Source organism: Pantherophis guttatus, chromosome 2, assembly GCF_059756535.1.
Source record: "Pantherophis guttatus breed Tessera chromosome 2, ASM5975653v1, whole genome shotgun sequence".
Taxonomy (NCBI): Eukaryota; Metazoa; Chordata; class Lepidosauria; order Squamata; family Colubridae; genus Pantherophis; species Pantherophis guttatus.
In genome coordinates this window covers 111,449,894-111,468,668 of record NC_142064.1, presented here as the reverse complement: position 1 = coordinate 111,468,668, position 18,775 = coordinate 111,449,894, and the positions used below count along the sequence as shown (strand labels likewise).

At 41.5% G+C, this 18,775-nt stretch overlaps 1 protein-coding gene across 21 annotated transcripts in view; it reads left to right on the top strand.

Moving 5' to 3' along the window:
• PNPLA6 (patatin like domain 6, lysophospholipase) overlaps positions 1-8,620 on the top strand; it is a 142,445-nt gene extending 133,825 nt beyond the window's left edge. For 15 of the 21 annotated variants that reach the window (XR_015732800.1, XR_015732799.1, XM_087888516.1 and 12 more), the window contains 2 exons: positions 238-353; positions 7,115-8,620. Coding sequence is in view for 18 of the 21 variants with exons in the window: in XM_087888516.1 (XP_087744642.1) it covers positions 238-353; positions 7,115-7,195 (197 nt within the window). In the remaining 3 variants the exon portion in view is untranslated. Of the gene's footprint in view, positions 1-237; positions 354-2,619; positions 2,794-7,114 lie in introns of all 21 variants that reach the window. The other 6 variants (XM_087888518.1, XM_087888515.1, XM_087888512.1 and 3 more) reach the window with 2 other exon arrangements.
• The last annotated feature ends 10,155 nt before the right edge of the window (positions 8,621-18,775 follow it).

The window sequence follows — 18,775 nt, the reverse complement described above, 5'->3', positions numbered from 1 at the left end:
GTCCTGAGACACCTTTCTGCTAATTCAAAAATCTAATAAGACTAAATAATTGACTTCTGTGTATTTGTAATTGTGTAATTGTATTCTGTGTAATTGTCCCTGTGCTCCAAAATGAAATGGGAGGAATCCATTTAAACTAAGAAGTGGCTACTAAGCAAAGAACTGAAGGGTGGTTTCTGTGTTGATGAGGAAAAAATGTTATAAAAGTTCACCAACGACTTATTTATCCACAACCAGGAGAAGAGTCAGATTATCTAACTGAGTATGAGGAGGAAGGAATGGATGCTGTACGGGAGGAAGAGGGGCAGGAGTTGCTATTTGCTCCTGCTGAACAGAATGCTGTCTTTGAAACAGTAAGTCCCCTCTGAGCTCAAGAGGACTCTATCCATAGAGGAGTTGGATTGGCATGGGAGCCCATATCTGGCATTCAGACCTTGAGAGATATGCCTCTGTTTCCTAGGTCATGAGCAATTCTGCCTGTATGCAAGGACAGTGTTTCCCTCTTTGGAATATGAATATGATATTTGTACTTTTCTTCTGTAAGAAAGGACAGTTAGTTTAAAGCTGAATTCCCCCTAACAAGCTGGCTTTTCCCTTTGAAGTCTAAAGAGTAAGGAACAAGGTTAGATAGCAGTAGAATACAAGGAATATTTTCCTATTCCTATGGGAAATCCCCATGCTCTGTCAAAAGAAGAAGTCAGCGAGGCAACTAAAAATTAATTTGCTTGCATATTGACTAGCTATGCTAACCCTCAGGGAAGAAGAAAGATAAATGTAATGGGATGCAAAATGCATAATTTCTAAACAGTTGTTAACTGTTCATAATATTTTACTCCAGTTTCTTGTCCCACACCCTCTTTCATTTCACAACATAGCATGCTTTTGGTTTCTAGAAAACAGTTTATGTATTTTCAGGAAGTATTTTCTTTATATTTGAACAATTCTTGTGAGAAGTGTGATTCTCTCACCCTGCTTTGCCATTGGAGTCTTATTAATCTGTAATCAAGGAGAAGCCAGCTCCTTCCCTCTTCCCTTTGGTCTTAAGCATTGAACATATTGCAGAAGAGATGTGCAAGTAACCAGGTGTCCAATCCTGTGGGTTGCAACTGCCAAGAAAGCAAAAGGAAAGCCAAGCCCTGCTGTGGCAATAAGAGAATCAAGCTTTTTGGATGGGCTCACATCATATGCTTAAGCATGTCAGTGCTTCTGGTTGCATATTAAGCTTTGTTTATGATTTGTTTCTCTTTTCTGTTGCAAATCAAATTTGTTTGCTAAATTTATGGTTCCATATGTTTCCTGAATTCAGAAAATCAAGCTTTCTAGTTACCAAATGAAGATTGCTGTGTGATTCTAGCCATTTCCTTAATATGGCTGGCAGTGCCTTTAAGTGTGTTGCCCTTCCCTTAACTCAAATAAGCTAGAGGATTTCCTTTTGTAGTGACAATAAAAAGCAGTCTCCCAACCAGTTCCTGATCCTGCCTTCTCTGATAAGCAGTTCATTAGACACTGAGCTGCCAACTACAGCATACTGTGTCCTTTGCTCATTGTCTTGATTTCTCTTCATAATCTCCTTTACCCTTTCCTCTTCCTGTGGTACCACCAATGGCCTTGGGTGACGCAGGAAGTCTTCCCCCTCTCTGAACATCTTTGATGGTTTGAGGTGTTCATTCCCATGTTGCAGCTCATTCAAACAGCAGCCTTCTAGCAGGCATGACTGTCCACCAGGCAGGTTTCCCTTACTCTTGCAACAGTCCAATATCAAGCTTCGGTGTCCTTTCTAAATATCAATAGATTCATCAATTGATGAATTGAAAAGAGAATGAAGAGAGGGAGTACTGTGAGGGAGTACAATGTTTTCTCTCCTTTGGTGATCAGTGAGGCCACCCTGTCACAGCATTCAAATCTGTCTTGAATTTGGGCATGGCAACAGTAGACACAGGGAGCAACCATTTGGATTCATTAAATAGGTTTATTTACAAAATAAGACTTAATATATGACATAAAAATTCTCCCAAGAGTCCCTTGGGAGTTGGGCAGCATAGAAATACGATAAATTAAATTAAATTAAATTAAATTAATTTTCTAAGTTGCTGTTTTATTACTATAGGGCAGTGATGGCAAACCTTTTTGACATTGAGTGCTGAAAAAGGAGTGTGTGCACACCTGGGCCGCAACCCGGAAGAAGAGCTGCCCAAGGCGCATGCGTGCGCCCGAAAATGAACTTCCGGTTTCAGCTACTGAACTTGCAGTTTCAGTCAGCTACTCTTCTGTGTTTCTGGTGTGCATGTGCATGCAACAATCAGCTGGCCGGCACGCATGCTCACGCAGGGAAATGGAAGACCAAGCTCTTCTAGTTTACAGTACTGCCACATGCAAAAAGACCAGCTGATCGTCATGCGCACATGTGTGCCAGAAACCCGGAAGAGAAACGGATAACACTGTGCATGCCAGGCGACATGGCTCTGCGTGCCACTTCAGGCACACGTGCCATAGGTTCACCATCACAGCTATAGGGAATCACTGTCTTTAAGTACTGGGTTTTTTTCCTTTCTATCAAATTGCACATTTTTTTCCCAATCTATAAGCTCCTACTTTCATTTCCCTTTTCATCTGTTGTAGTGTCAGACTGATGTGGCAGCTAAGATATTGGACTAGAAATCAAGAGACTATGAATTCTAGACCCTCTTTAGGTATGAAAACCAGCTGGTTGACTTTGGGTCACTCACTGTCTCTCATCCAAACCCCTCTTCACAGAATGGTTTTTGTAGGGAAAATTGGAGGAGGGATCATTAGGTATGTATGCCACCTTGAGTTAACAAAAAAATAAAGGCAGGATAAAATCAAATAAATGAAAAATAAATAAATGTTAGGTATTCTTAACGAGGAATTTTTGCTTTGGCAGAAACAGATTTTTGAAAGTTGCCAAATTTGTCTTTCCCTTGTCTAAAACAGTGGTCCCCAACCTTTCCAGCTCTCCAGACCAGCACCGGTGGGAGTGGGGGAGAGGGAATGGTTTCACGTGCATGCACGCTGCTTGCATAAATATAGACATGAGCTCATGGACCTGGGGCTGGCAGGCCCTGGTCTAAAATACAGCCTCCCACCCACCTTTGATATGAAATCAGCTTGCCTCTGTCCCGTTGTTTGATGTCTCCTTGCACAACTGGGAATGGAATATTGGTCCTTATCATAAAGTTTTCTTTTGGTTTGGTGAAATGGAGACTTCTGGGTCAGTCTTATCTAGGATGGGAAGCAAAATCTGTTTTCAGTTGCACAATGCTTTAAGGAAACATTTCAGAGTTGTGTTACGTTCTTTCGAGGGAGGGGATCTCCCTGAGACTAAGTCTAAGATTTTTTAAATTATATTTTTCTGGCCTTTCCTGAACAGGGGAGAAAATTTGTTATAGTGTTGATTCACCAAATCCAAAATAAGCCCCATGACACTAGCATACCTATCATGTTGGCACTGTGTTTGGCATTCCACTGACTTGAGAGGAATCTTACTAAATCCTATAACCCCTGCACTGGTAGATCATTTTTTTTTTAATAAAGTTTATTTTCATTTTTAAAAATACAATACTTTACATATATACATACAAGGTTATTGCAACTAACGTACACAAATCTGCGCCTATACCACTAATACAATCCATTTCATTTCCCTCTCTTTTCTTTCGCCCAATTATACCATAAATTCCAACATTTGTAATAATCAGAATCTTTTTGGTTCCTAAGTAATTTCGTTAACTGGTCTGCCTCTGCACATTCTGTAATTTTCCAAATCAATTTATTTTCTGTGGGTATCAATTTGTTTTTCCATTCTTGCGTGTATAGTATCCTATCTGCAGTAGTGATGTGGAGGATCAAATACCATTTTTCCTTAGTTATTTTGTCTGGTTTCATTCCTAATAAAATATCTCTGGTTTCAGCTCTATATTATATCCTGTAATTTCCACTATCCAGTTCTGAACCTTGGACCAATATTTGCCTGCTTTGGGGCATGTCCACCATTGGTGGTAGTACGTCCCACAATCATTCCCACACTACCAGCATGCCTGAGAAACTCCCGGGAACATTCTTGCGATTCTTGCCAGGGGGATATGCCAACGATAGACCATTTTATAAATATTTTCCTTGTAGGGAGTTGACAAAGTAAGTTTCATAAACCTATTCCATATCTCATCCCATTTATCCAGATTTGGAGAAAATCCGAGGTTCTTCCCCCAGGCAATCATAGTGTCCTTAATCACCTCCTCACCAATCCATCGTGATACTAAAAACTGGTAGCACCTTGAAAGTAATTTCTTTTCAATTCCCAATAAGATTTTATCTAACTCCTGTCATGACCTATATATTCCCCCCTTTCTTTGGTCCCTTCTGACTCTCGATTGTATTTGGGCATACGCCCACCAGTCTTCCTTTTTGCCCTGTTTTGTAAGTTCCTCTCGGGTCTTCAATTCCCCTTGCGGGTCAAGCAAATCCTGATAAGTCAATGGTATTTCCTTATTATATAGTGTCGCATGTGTTACTGCCTCTAATGGGGAAAACCAAATCGGAATCATTGAATAATGCCTGTTCCTAACTCTTTCCCAAGATTCTAATAATATTCTCCGGAGGTAGTGTCTCTTAAACTCTCCACATTTCTTGCCCCTCTCCCTCCATAGAAAATAGTGCCAACCTTGACACAAATCATAACCTTCCAATGTAAGAGTCCTCTTCCTATTTAAAAGCATCCAGTCTCTGATCCAAGTTAAATTAGCCGCTTGGTAGTAAAACTTCCATTTCGGTAGACCACATGGAGCCTCTTGGAGCATTTTGAGTTTTATCCGGGGCTTCTTCTTCTGCCACACAAATTTCCTCACATAATTATCTAGCAGTTTAAAAAAACCACTATCCAGTCTCGCGGGGGCAGTCTGAAATAAGTAGTTCCATTTCGGAAGTACGTGGGTTTTAATTGTAGCTATCCTACCAAGTAAGGAGAGTTGCAGGTGTTCCCACTTTTCTAGGTCTGTCTTTGTTTGGGCTAACAACTTTGTGTAATTATCTGCCATAATAGACATATTTTTAGAAGACATCCAAATACCCAAGTATTTTATTCTTTTAGTCAGTTGAAGGCCCAATTCTCTCTCCAATTCATTCCAACAATTTCGTGTCATATTCTTTATTATAATCTTCGTCTTGTCTTTGTTGATTCGGAGACCTGCAACTCTACCATACTTCTCTATCTCCTGAAGCAATTTTTTACCTGATTCTAATGGATCCTCTACAATAAAAACCAAATCATCCGCAAATGCCTGAGTTTTATATTCTTCAGATCTCACCTTCAGCCCCTTTATTCCCTGATTCTTCCTAATTTCCCGTAGCAGAGGTTCTAGTGTAAAGATAAATAGAAGTGGGGACAGTGGGCATCCTTGTCTTGTGCCTTTTCCAATTTCAATCCTATTAGAAATGGAAGAAATTCCATTTCTTCCCCATTAATTAAAGCTCTAGCTATTTGAGTTGTGTAGATCGATCTTATTGCCCGTATATAATTATCTCCAAATTCCATTTTATCTAACAAAGCAAACATAAATTTCCACCTAACCCTATCGAAGGCCTTCTGAGCATCTACAAAAATGAATGCTACTTCCTTATCCGAAAACGTTTCATAGTACTCCACTGCATCTATTATCGTCCTCACATTATCCCTTATTTGTCTATGTGGCAAGAACCCATTCTTGTCTCTATGTATGTAGTGGTTTAAAAAATGTTTCATTCTCCCTGCTAAAATTGAAGTGAAGATCTTATAATCAGTATTCAAAAGGGATATAGGCCTGTAATTGTGGATCAGCGATGAATCTGTTTCTGCCTTGGGAATCAAGGAAATATATGCCTCCGTCCAGGAATTTGGGATCCGACCCTCCACGATGATTCCATTAAAGACTTCAGTCATATATTGTCCCACTATACCAAGAGTTTCCTTATAGAATTCCATAGGAATCCCATCTGTCCCTGGAATTTTCCCTAATTTCTGCCTCCCAATTGCTTCTTCCACCTCCTTCTCTGAAATTTCCCTGTTAAGTATTTGTCTTACTCTTCCGGCACTTTTGGAAGATCCAGCCCCTCTATATATTTCTCCATCTCTTGGTCTGACCCTTCCTCTCTCTTGTATAAATCCATAAAAAACTTCTGTACAATTCCCTTCATACCTTCCCTGTCAGTTACCCATCTTCCATTTGCGTCCTTCAAACCACCTACTTTACTTCTTTCACTTAACTTTTTAATTCAATAAGTTAGCTATCTTCCCGGCTTGTTAGCGTTTTCAAAATAACCTTGTTTGACCCACCTGCATTTTTCAGCTACATCTTCTTGGTCCATTAAATTTATTTTATAGCGAATTGAATTTTTTTCCTCTAATAATGCCTGATCCATCGATTTGTTTCGTAATCCTTTTTCCACCTGTTCTAAACCATCCATTAAGCTTGATCGTTCCTTCCTTTCCAATCTTCGCTTCCTTATTGTATATTTTATTACCAATCCCCTAATTAGCGCCTTATAAGTATCCCAATTATTTTGCAGGCTAGTATCCTCTTTCTTATTCTCTCTAAAGAAATATTCTGTTTCTCTCTTGATCCAGGTCACAACTTCCTCATCCTTCAGCACCCTCACATCCATCTTCCATCTTTTCCTTTTCTGTTGGCCCCTCCATGTTACAAGCAAGGGGCTCTGGTCAGCCCAATCATTAACCCCAATCTCTATCTCAGAAACGTATTCCTCTAATTGTAGTGTCATCCAGGCCATGTCGATCTGCGACCATGACTTATGCCTGGAAGAGTGAAATGTATATTGTCTCGTCTCTGGGTGTCGTTCTCTCCATATGTCCTGAAAGCCTAATTCTTCTCTCATCATGATTCCTTCCTTTGGCAACCCCCTTCTATATATTTTTTTCTCTCCCCCCGGCAGTTTAGTACCCGGTGAATAGTCCAAATTGCTGTCCAATATAACATTAAAGTAGATCATTTTTTTTAGCATTGGTCCTGAATGTTATACAAGGATATGACCTAACTATGTGGTGGCAATGCTCCACTGGTAGTGGTATCTGATTCACAGCAATGTTTTGTGTTTTTTCTTACAGGATGAAGAAAAAAGTCTGCGTCATCGCCAGGGAATCTCCCAGGCACCTCCTACCCAATTAGCAACTCCCAAAGGTCCTTAATGCTGAGTCTCTGTAACTAAAACTTGGATTGATCATGAGGTGTTGCCTACTATAGGTACAGCGCCCTCAAATCACTTCTGTAATAAATTTTACTATCTGGCAAGCACAGTCAAGAAACTTGTAGATGCTTTTAGCACCAGCTGCTGTCTTAGAAGATCTTACAGAAGACCTGCTGGAACTATTCCTCCTGCCACAAACTGTAAAGCATTGCATAATGGATGTGGCACAGTATTACCATAGTTCTGGCTGTGCAAAAGGATCAGGAATTACTGGCCTTCAAGCAGACTTGGTGTTTTCAGATCTGGAATTGACTGCCTGTCAGGGGCATTGAAATTGAGAGACAGTGGCTAATCCTTTCCCTTTAGCTTGCTGTGACATGAAATAACCCTGAAGCTGCAAAGGAGAACAGAAAAGCACTTTACTAAACTCTACACAGGGGGTGATAAATGATAGCAGTGCCTGAAAAGAACAATTCAGACTCCTGTCATTTCCTGGTGCCTGATTTTGTCCTTTTAGCCACACCAAACGAGTAGGATGACATATTTTCCTTCTGTTCCTCAAGCTTTTCTACTCCAGAACTAGCAGTTATTTCAGTCCTTCACTGAAAGAGGTACAGACGTCTGTATAGTTTCTGCATTGACTAATGTAGTCCTGCTTCAAGCTCAGCCCCAGCACATCTTCACATTCCTAGCCAGCCAGAAGGGTTAAACTATGGGCTACACTAACTGTTTTGTGTTTGTTTGTTTTTTTAAATGAAACAAATGAAATGATACTGCGCTCAAGAGTTGGTGATCTCTACAGTATGGCAAGTTCTTACAGCTTTGGCAATGACAAGCGATTGCTGGAGGAGTGGGAAGAGAGACTTTCCAGAGTTTACAGATTAATAGAGTTGGATGGGACCTTGTAGGTCATCTAGTCCAACTTCCCGCCCAAGCAGGAGACCCTACACCATTTCTGACAGATGACAGTCCAATCTCTTCTTGAAAGCCTCCAGCGATGCAGCTCCCACAACTTCTGAAGACAAGTTGTTCCATTGATTGATTGCTCTCACTATCAGAAAATTTCTCCTATTGGCTGCCATAGTAGCGGGGGTGGGGGTGGGGGGGGAGATTGCCATTTGGGTGGGGAAGTGAGCTGGAGGGAACAAAAGGGGAAGGATGCTCTCATGATCTACTGCGCAGCTCAATGGAGATGTTTATAGCCAGTCAAAGTCAACCGTTCCAGAATACCAGATGGAAAAAAACACCTGAAGATGTGCCTCACGTGACACCATATGGGATGGGGATTGGACATTCAGCCTGGGTCCTTGGGGGGAGGGATTTTGGGAAACTTTCAATATGTAACTTTCCCCCCTTTTGGTTCAGATCTTGCTTTTCTTTCATTGCTATCATTTCAAACTCAGTAAAAGTACCTCTTCTCTACAAACATGGAGTTGGGGGTTTTATTTCTTGGGTTCTGAACAGAGGCACGCCTGACACCCTCAAATATTGGAACACTGCTATCATGTCTCCCCTGGTCCTTCTCTTCACTAGACTAGCCATGCTGAGTACTTTTTTTGAAAACAGATTAACAGAGTTGGAAGGGACCTTATATGTCATCTAGTCCAACCCCCCCTCAAGCAGGAGACCCTACACCATTTCTAACAAATGGCAGTCCAATCTTTTCTTGAAAGTCTCAAGTGATGAAGTTCCCACAACTTCCGAAGGCAAGCTGTTCCATTGGTTGATTATACTCACTGTCAGAAAGTTCCTCCCCATTTCTAGATTGAATCTCTCCTTGGTCAGTTTCCATCCATTATTCCTTGTCTGGCCTTCAGGTGCTTTAGAAAATAGCTTGACTCCCTCCTTTCTGTGGCAGCCTGTCAAGTATTGGAAGACGGCTACCATGTCTCCCTGGGTCCTTCACTAGACTAGCCATGCCCAGTTCCTGTAACCGTTCTTCATATGTTTTAGTCTCCAGCCCCCTAATCATCCTAGTTGCTCTCCTCTGCACTTTTTCTAGAGTCTCAACATCTTTTTTATAGTGTTGTGACCAAAACTGGATGCAGTACTCTAGGTATGGTCTTACTAGGGCTTTATAGAGTGATATTAGTACCTCACTTGATCTTGATTGCATCCCTCTGTTAATGCAATTTAGGATTGCATTGGCTTTTTTAGCTGCCGCTACACACTACTGGTTCATATTTAGCTGATTGTCCATTAAGACTCCAACATCCCTCTCACAATTACTGCTATTAAGCCTGGTTTCACCCAATCTATATGTGTACTTTTGGTTTTTCTTGCCTAAGTGTAAGATTTTACTTTTCTCTACATTGAATTTCTGTCAGGTTCCGTAAAGACTGGAAAAATAAACCTCAGCACGCAAAAACAGTAACCAAGCTTGTTTATCCTGATATCAGTACTAACTGAGCACCTTAAAGTGTTACAGAAAGGAATCTTTGTTGGAGCTGATGCTCCATGCTCCCCATCACCTTTTAAGCAGCATACAGTTCCACCTCAGTGCAATCACTCAATTATCCAATTAACCCGTATCCCTCCCCAATCCATCACAAGCCGCTTCAGTTGTTCTGCGCTGCTCCATCTTTCCTTAAAGTGATAGATAATGATAAACTGCTTCAGTGCATGACCCTGATGTCATCTAGCATGAGGCTGGGAAGTCGAAGTGAGAGGCATGCCTCGGGGCCGACAACCCAGGAGAGCAGGCACACAGGAAGGGTCATCGGCGAAAGTGTGCAGCAGTGGAATGGCAATCCCCATATGAATGGTGGCCCCAAGTACTGTCACAGGGCTGGACTGACAATTTCATTTTGTTAGATAGGGGCCAGTGTTCAAGTCTGTCAAGATCCATCTGGACTTTGAGCCTATCATCTAGGACGGGTGTCAAACCGGATCCGGCCCACATGGTGGTTAAATCTGGCCTGCGGGGCCAGCCTGGAAATATCAAAGGACCGGCCTGCATTGCCTCTGCTGGCCAAAACCATGTGGATCAGCCAGTTAGTAATCCATCTGATGGTAATGGTATCTATTCCACTTTTTTCTAGTTTACCAAAAAGTAGGTTGTAGTCTACTTTGTCGAATGCCTTGCTGAAGTCTAATTTTATTATGTCCACAGTATTTCACTGGTCTACTAATTTAGTCATTATGTTGAAGAATGAAATAAGATTGGTTCAGCATGATCTGCTTTTAACAAACCCATGCTGACTTCTAGTTATTACTTTACTCGTTTCTAGATGTTGGCAGATCAGTTTTTTATTATCTTTTCCATATCTTCTCAGGTATTGATTTAGGCTGATTGGTCTGTAGTTTCCTGGGTCTGGTTTTTTTTTTTTTCCTTTTTTGAATATGGGAACCACATCAGCTCTTTTTCAATTCTCCAGTGCTCCATGGTTTTTGAAAGATGTGGCACAGTGACTCTGAGATGACATCTGCCACCTACTTTATAATTCTGGGATGTAGTCCATCAGGTCCCAGTGATTTGTATTCATCAAGATCATGGTTCTCTTACCTTTTTTTTTTTTGCTTACGTTAACTTTTATTTCTAGTCTGTCTTTTACAGTTATGTTTTTGGTAGGTTGGACTATAGTTTATTTTTACGTGAAGACCGATGCAAAGAATGAGTTAAGCAGCTCTGCTTTCTCTCTGTTACTTCCTTGCAGTCTTCTCTCTTTAGTGGACCAACTGTTTCCTTGATTTTTTGCTTGTTATTTATATGTTGGAAGAAACTTTTTTTTATTATCTTTGACTTTTGTTTCAAGTCTTTGTTCATTCTGAGTCTTTGCTTTTCTGACTTCATCTTTGCAGATTCTGGCTATCTGCTGATATTCTGCTTTAGTTGTGTGTCCCTCTTTCCATTTTTTGTACTTGTGCTTTTTGTCTTTCGATTTGTCAGAGAGATCTTTGTGTAGCCATGGGATTTTTTGTTTTTCTTCTTCAGTAGTATTGTGATGCACTGGGTTTTTATGATTATATTTTTCAGAGTTTCCCAAGATTCTTGAATTGTTTTCCCCTTTAGGATTTTTATCCAAGGAATCGTTCCCAAGTTCTCTCTGAGTTTGTTAAAATCAGCTCTTTTAAAATCTGAGATTCTAGTATCATGTTCTACTGCTTGTGTTTGCGTTATGTTGAATTCTAGTATGATATGGTCACTCTCAGCCAAGGTTCCTGAAGTTTCAACTCCTCTATCACTTCTTCTCTGTTTGTAAGAATTAAGTCCAGTATGGCTGTCCTTCTAGTACCTTCCTCTACCTTTTGGACAACAAAGTTGTCAGCTAGGTTGGTTAGCACCTATTTGATTTCTCACTTGGTTAAGGTGACCAGACGTCCCGCTTTTGGCGGGACAGTCCCGCTTTTGAGCAATTTGTCCCGCGTCCCGCGGCGTTTTTAAAAAGTCCCGATTTTTCATTCTGCCTCCTGAGTCCCGGCTGATGGCTAGAGGGAAAAAACCTTTTTAAACTCTTGCTGCAGGGCTTCAAAGGGCCGCCCTACGTTGATTAGCTCGGCTTCCCCCTCTCGGCTGATTTGCGCAGGGCTCTGCTCTTGCTAAATTGCTCAGCAGTTTTTTTTTTTCTCTTTGTGCAAACCAAGCTGAAAACGAAACTGAAAGTAAAACAGGCTGTTGGCTTTGCTGTTTGCTTGCAACGTTGGAAAATTAGGCAGCAGATTTATTTTCCTTTTCCTCACCAAAAAAGGTAGGTGCAAACAATGGGAAATTATTTAGGGCAAAAGAGGAGAGTTCAAGATTTTAAAACACAAAAGAAAAAAAAGCTCTTTTTAACTAGGGAATTGTAATAATTGAGATACTATTAATTGTATACTGTGTTGAAAGCAGAAATGGTTAAGTTGTGGTTTGGAGGAATATATGGGGGAAATTATTTGGTTTATTATTATTGATAAGTATAATTAATTGATTTGTAAGAAATTGGATTGCATGGAAATAATTGGAATATTCATGTTCATATTGATTAATATACAAAAAAGATAGTTATATAACTAATTGATTTATATTAAAATGTTGAATTTGTATTAAACTGTATTACATAATTACATAATTAACCAATGTGAGGATGGATTTAAAAATAGATGACAATGGGAAGGGATATAATATAGAATAGAAAGGAAAAATTGAATTTGATTAAGATTAGAGATGAGGATGAAGGGTAATATTGTTTTTTTAAAAAAATAGATGAGGAATAAATATGGCAAAAAGGAAATATAGAAATTGTAAATTAAATTGAAATGACTAAAACACAGTTTAAATTTGTGAACCAGCCAAATATTCTGTTCAAAGAAAATACATTGTATGTTTGTATGTGTGTTTCTAATTATTGCTATTTATTCATATTTGTTCTGTTTTATTCTTTAAAGTTTAACAATTCATTCTTTATCTTAATATCTTTATATTTGTTTGGGGTTGGCTTTCTTCCCTTTCATCTTTTTTATTGTACAGCAATCTTTCTCCTCAAACCTACCACCTCTCTTTTCTTTCCTTCTTACTTTCTCTTCCCCCCACCCTCTTCTTCTCCTCCCTATTTCCTCTTCCTTTCTCCTTCTCCTCCTCTCTTCCTCCCTCTCTTACCGTCACTCCTACTCTAATTTCCCTTCCCTTCCTTCATCCCTCTCTATTACTGTATCCTTTTGTGCATATGGACTACTCAGAGGGCTGAAAAAGTTATTTTTGACTGGTCCTCACACTTTTGACCAGTCCTCGAACTTACGACTGTCCTCACATTTTACGTTTTTTGCCCTATCTTGTCACCATGGTGAAGAGAAGCAGTTGTGAAATGAGTGACATGGTTGTTAAGAATGCTGCACGGGCATAAATGTGAGGATGGTCATAAGTGTGAGGACCAGTCAAAAGTGCGAGGACCTGTCAGAAATGACTTTCCAGCCCTCTGAGTAGTCCCTATACACATAGCCATGGCCACCCGGTCACATGACCAGCTAGCCACGCCCACCCAGTCACATGGCCTCCAAGCCATGCCCACACAATAAGCCACGCCCACAATGGTGTCCCTCTTACCAATGTTAAAATCTGTTCACCTTACCCTATACACATAGCCATGGCCACCCGGTCACATGACCAGCTAGCCACGCCCACAAAATAAGCCACGCCCACAATGTCCCTCTTTACCAATGTTAAAATCTGGTCACCTTACACTTGGTATGAAATTAGTCTTCCAATTGATGTCAGGATAATTGTAGAGTCCCACATTACTATTGTAGTGTGTTTCCTACATATATTTGTTAGTTGGTTGGCAAAAAGTACATCTATTTTTTCTATCCAGTCTTTTAAGGAGGCTATAGTGGGTTCTTCAGCTGGAAATTCTGGCATGGGGTTAAAGTCTTGGCAGTAACCACTTGGAAGGGGTGGAACCTGTGCTGGAGTGGACTACATTGTTGTAGGCATCCTCTGCAAAGGGCAGGAGTTCAGTCCAGTAGTCCTGCTGATAGTTTATGAAGCATCTTATGAAGCATCTTCCAGAACCAAGTTCGTGCGTTCCAATTCCACCATTTGTTGGATAGTGACTAGCACTCAGCCCCTGATCAGTCCCCAGGAGGGCTAAGAATGCCCTCCAGAACTTTGAGGTGAATTGGACCCCACAGTCTGAAATTTTCTGACATGGGATGAACTTTTGAAGTTTTGTTTTGAGAACAGGTCTGTCATACCCAAATGACAGTATTTCCTGCAAGTTTGGGCAATTCTGGGCATGATACCATCGACCATGGTATCATGCTGCACCGGTTGGAAGAGTTGGGGATGGGGGGCACCGTGTTACAGTGTTTCTCCTCCTTTCTCTCTGACCAGTCGCAGTTCGTGTTGGCAGGGGGGCAGAGGTCGACCTCGAGGCCTCTTATATGTGGAGTGCCTCAAGGGTCGGTCCTCTCGCCCCTTCTGTTCAACATTTATGTGAAGCCACTGGGCGAGATCATCCATGGCTTTGGGGTGAAATACCATCAGTACACTGATGACACCCAGCTGTACATCTCCACCCCAGGCCACCCCAACGATGCCCTTGAAGTGATGTCCCGGTGCCTGGAGGCTGTGCGGATCTGGATGGGGAGACACAGGCTCAAGCTCAACCCTTCCAAGACTGAGGGCTGTGGTTCCCGGCACCCCGATATAGTCAGTTGACTCCATCACTGACTATTGGGGGCGAGTCTTTGGCCCCCTCGGAGAGGGCTCGCAATCTGGGAGTCCTCCTGGATACGCACTGTCCTTGGAGGAATATCTGACGGCTGTTGCCAGGGGGACTTTTGGTCAGGTTCGCCTGATCCACCAGTTTCTTTCTTGATCGGGATTCCCTGTGCACAGTCACTCATGCCCTTGTCACCTGTTGCCTGGACTACTGCAAAGCTCTCTACATGGGGCTCCCCTTGAAGAGCACCCGGAGGCTCCAACCGGTCCAGAATGCGGCCATGCGGGTAGTCACGGGAGCCGCATGGCATTCCCATACAACACCTCTCCTGCGTGAGCTGCACTGGCTCCCAGTGGTCTTCCGGGTGTGCTTCAAGGTGTTGGTTATCACCTTTAAAGCGCTCCATGGCATAGGACCTAGTTATCTTCGAGATCGCCTGCTGCTACCGACGGCCTCCCATCGACCTGTGCGCTCCCACAGAGAGGGCCTCCTCGGGGTGCCATCAGCCAAACAATGTAGGCTGGTGACCCCCAGGGGGAGGGCCTTCTCTGTGGGGGCACCTACCCTCTGGAATCAGCTGCTCCCAGAGATAAGGAGAATCCAAAACCTCGGTGCCTTCCGCCGTGCCCTTAAAACCTTTTTCCAGCAAGCCAGGCCTAACACTTTTTAAAATGTTTTTTAATTGTTTGTTATTGTTTTTAATCATGGGCCCAAATTTATATATATCTTTTTAATTGTATTTTAATGTTTGTAGTTTATGTTTTTATTTGGCTGTTCACCGCCCTGAATCCTCAGGGAGAAGGGCGGTATACAAATTTAAAAATAAATAAATAAATAAATTCTATAAAATCTATGCAAATCTCTCTCCAGGGTGCTGAAGGTTCAGCCATGGGCTGTAAAAGGCCAGGCATTTTTCCTTTCTGTCATTTTGCTGCCGCACAAATAAGGGTAGCTGGCGACGTAGCTTTCAATGTCCTTTTTGAAGCATAGTCACAAAAACTGCCTTTTTACTAAGTGTAGTGTTTTTAGAAATCCAAAGTGTCCTGCCATTTTTGAGTCATGGCAGGTCTGTATAATTTTAAGTCTCTGGCTCACAGGAATATACAGTGTCATCCCCCCCCCCCCCCCAATCCTGGGAAAACCAACTTTCATGGAGCAGGAGTCTTTGTGGTTCAAGAACCACTCATCATCAACCAATGCCTGCTTAAAGGCCTAGGCAGTGGTGTTTTCTAGAGGGGGGGTCCCCTCTTGCTTGTGCTCACCCTTGCTTCTAGCTGGGGGGCTGAGAGCAAAGGTTTAACTATCTCTGGTTTGCTGCCATTGTATTGCGGCAGCCTTGACGAAGTGTCTGCCAAGAATTTTTTTTCTTCCGGGTATGTATTGGAGGGTGAAATTGAATTGCTGAAAGTATTGAGGCCATCACACTTGCTTGGGGAATAATTTCCTCAGGGTTTTGAGGACTTCCAGATTTTTATGGTCAGTCCACACCTGGAATGGAATCCTATTCCCCTCTAGGAAGTGGCACCAGGTGAGGAGACCCCAGCAGATCACATAGGCCTCCTTTTCCCACACCACCCATCATTGCTTCATGTCAACTTTTTTGAGGTGTATGTGCAGCACTCTAATTGGTCCTGTGTAAGGTCTGAAGCAGAAGGTGTGAGATTAAATGGACTCCAGAGGATAGTAGAGGACAGGAAGGCCTGGAGGAACATTGTCCATGGGGTCGTGATGGGTCAGACACGACTTCTCAACTAACAACAACAAAAGGTCTTGCCTGTCCAAATCTTCGCAAGAAAGCAAGACTCTTGAAACTGAAGTTGTTCCAAAAAGAGCTTTTATTGAAATGCTTGTGATAGCAAGAGGTCTAGGCAGGAACTAAATCTTCCTGCTTAAAAAACAGCAACTTAAAGCAGTGCAAACAAAAACCCCTTCCACAGTACAGTAATGCAGGAAACAAACCCACTGCACAGCAATGCAGGAAACAGAAACTTCATATAGAGATCTCTCCAAGCAGGAAATAGAAACAGAAACTTCATATAGAGATCCTTCCAATCCTCCCCCTCCCACCAGAATGCCAGCATCCCAATAGAAATATATGGGACCTGATATCCTGTTTGTTTTTCTGGAGTAGGACCAGAGGTGGGTTTCAGCAGGTTCTGACCAGTTCTGGAGAACCGGTAGCAGAAATTCTGAGTAGTTCAGAGAACCGGTAGTAAAAATTCTGACTGGCCCCACCCCCATCTATTCTCTGCCTCCCAAGTCCCAGCTGATTGGGAGGAAATGGGGATTTTGCAGTATCCTTCCTCTGCAGTGGGGTGGGAATGGAGATTTTACAGTATCCTTCCCCTGCCACGCCCACCAAGCCACACCCACCAAACCATGCCACGCCCACCAAACCACGCCCACAGAACCGGTAGTAAAAAAATTTGAAACCCCCACTGAGTAGGACAGCACCAACAGTCACATCTACCTGGATGACAAAAGGTTTTTCCAGGTGTTTTAACAATGGCTCAGCAGAAAAAAGTCGTCTTAGTTTTTTGAATGGCACTTGGCATTCCATGGTCCAGTTCAAGGGCTGGCTTGGTTTTTGTTTGTCTCCTCCTCTGGTTTTCAGTTGGTTAGTGATGGGGAGCGCAAGCTGGGCAAAAGCTGAGATGAATTACTTGTAGAAATTAGCAAAGCCAAGGAAGCTTTGTAACTGCCTCCTTGTGCGTAGCGGGGGCCACTCAAGTTACTTCCCATACCTTATCTGGGTCCATTTCTACTCCGCTGTGAGAGATGCGGTAGTCTTCTAGTCAAAATCTCTGTTCAAATAGGAGCCCCTATATCATTCTAAACAATCTCTTCTTTTTTTTTTATTGAAAAGTTTTACAGAAAAAAAAAGAATTTCCCCCCCCAATATTCCCCCCACCCTTTCCCTCCCCTCCCCCCCAGACTTCCCAGAGCAAAATACAAGGTATTTCAATTAACAATCATAAGCTAAATTAACCTATCTATCCTCAAACTACTAAATCCCCCCCTGAAACCTTAATTCCACTATAGATAACATAATACTTCTAAGTATTACTTCCAGGAGCCTGGATAGCTCAACAGACAGAGCTCTGTAATTTAAGACCAGCTGTCTGCAATTAAAGTAAGATCGAATCCCACCAGGCTCAAGGTTGACTCAGCCTTCCATCCTTTCTAAGGTAGGTAAATTGAGGACCCAGTTTGTTGGGGCAATAAGCTGACTTTGTATAAATATACAAAAGTATGAAGGCTATTGCTTAACGCATTGTAAGCCGCCCTGAGTCTCCGGAGAAGGGCGGCATATAAATCAAATTAAAAAAAAAAAATACTTAACGTTCATTCATACGCTATTTGATATTTTCTTGTCTGATACTTATTTTGAATATAATCAATCCATCTTCTCCATTCCGATACATATCTTTCTTATGTATAGTCCTTCAAATACGCTGAGATTTTCGCCATTTCTGCTAAGTTCGTTACTTTCAGTATCCACTCATCAATAGTAGGCAAAAAGTCCTTCTTCCAGTATTGCGCTACCAACAGCCTTGCTGCTGATATTAAGTTCAAAATCAATTTAGTCTCTAATACTGTGCAATCCGTCGTTATACCCAGTAAAAACAATTGAGGAGTAAATTCCAACCTTTTTTTCAGAATATTCTGCATCACCCACCAAATTTTTATCCAAAATGCCTTGATTTTCTTACAGGTCCACCATATATGATAATAGGTTGCATCATCACATTCACATCTCCAACATTTAGCTTGCAAATTCGAGTACATGCATGATAATTTTTTAGGATCTAAATGCCCTCTATAAAACATTTTATAAAAATTCTCTCAAATTTTGTGCTTGCGTAAATTTAACATTTCTGACCCAAATCTTTTCCCATGTTTCCATCATCACTGGTTCCTGAAAGTTTTGTGCCCATTTTATCATACAATCCTTAACCAATTCCGTTTCTGAATCTATTTCCAATAAAGCATTATACAACCTTTTAATATGCATCTGACTTTGATCTCTAATCTGTTTCACCAGATTTTCCTCATTTTGCATAACACCAATTTTTTGATCTTCCCTCCATCTAGCTTGAAGCTGACCATACTGAAACCAAGTATAAATTATCCCTTCTTCTTTTAATACATCTAAAGATTTCAATTGCAGCTTACCCCTTTCCAAAAAAAGAAGCTCTTTATAAGTAATCACCTCTGTTTTTTGCTCTATACTTATATTTTCTATTGCATGTCTGGGGTTTGCCCATATGAGTATCTTATAGTTTAGTTTATATTGATACTTTTTCCAAACCCTCACCAACGCATTTCTAAGTATATGACCCTTAAACACTTTATCCACTTTTTTTTCATATAACAGATAAGCATGCCATCCATATAACAAATCATAGCCTTCTATGTTTAACATTCTTTCTTCAGTTAAGTTA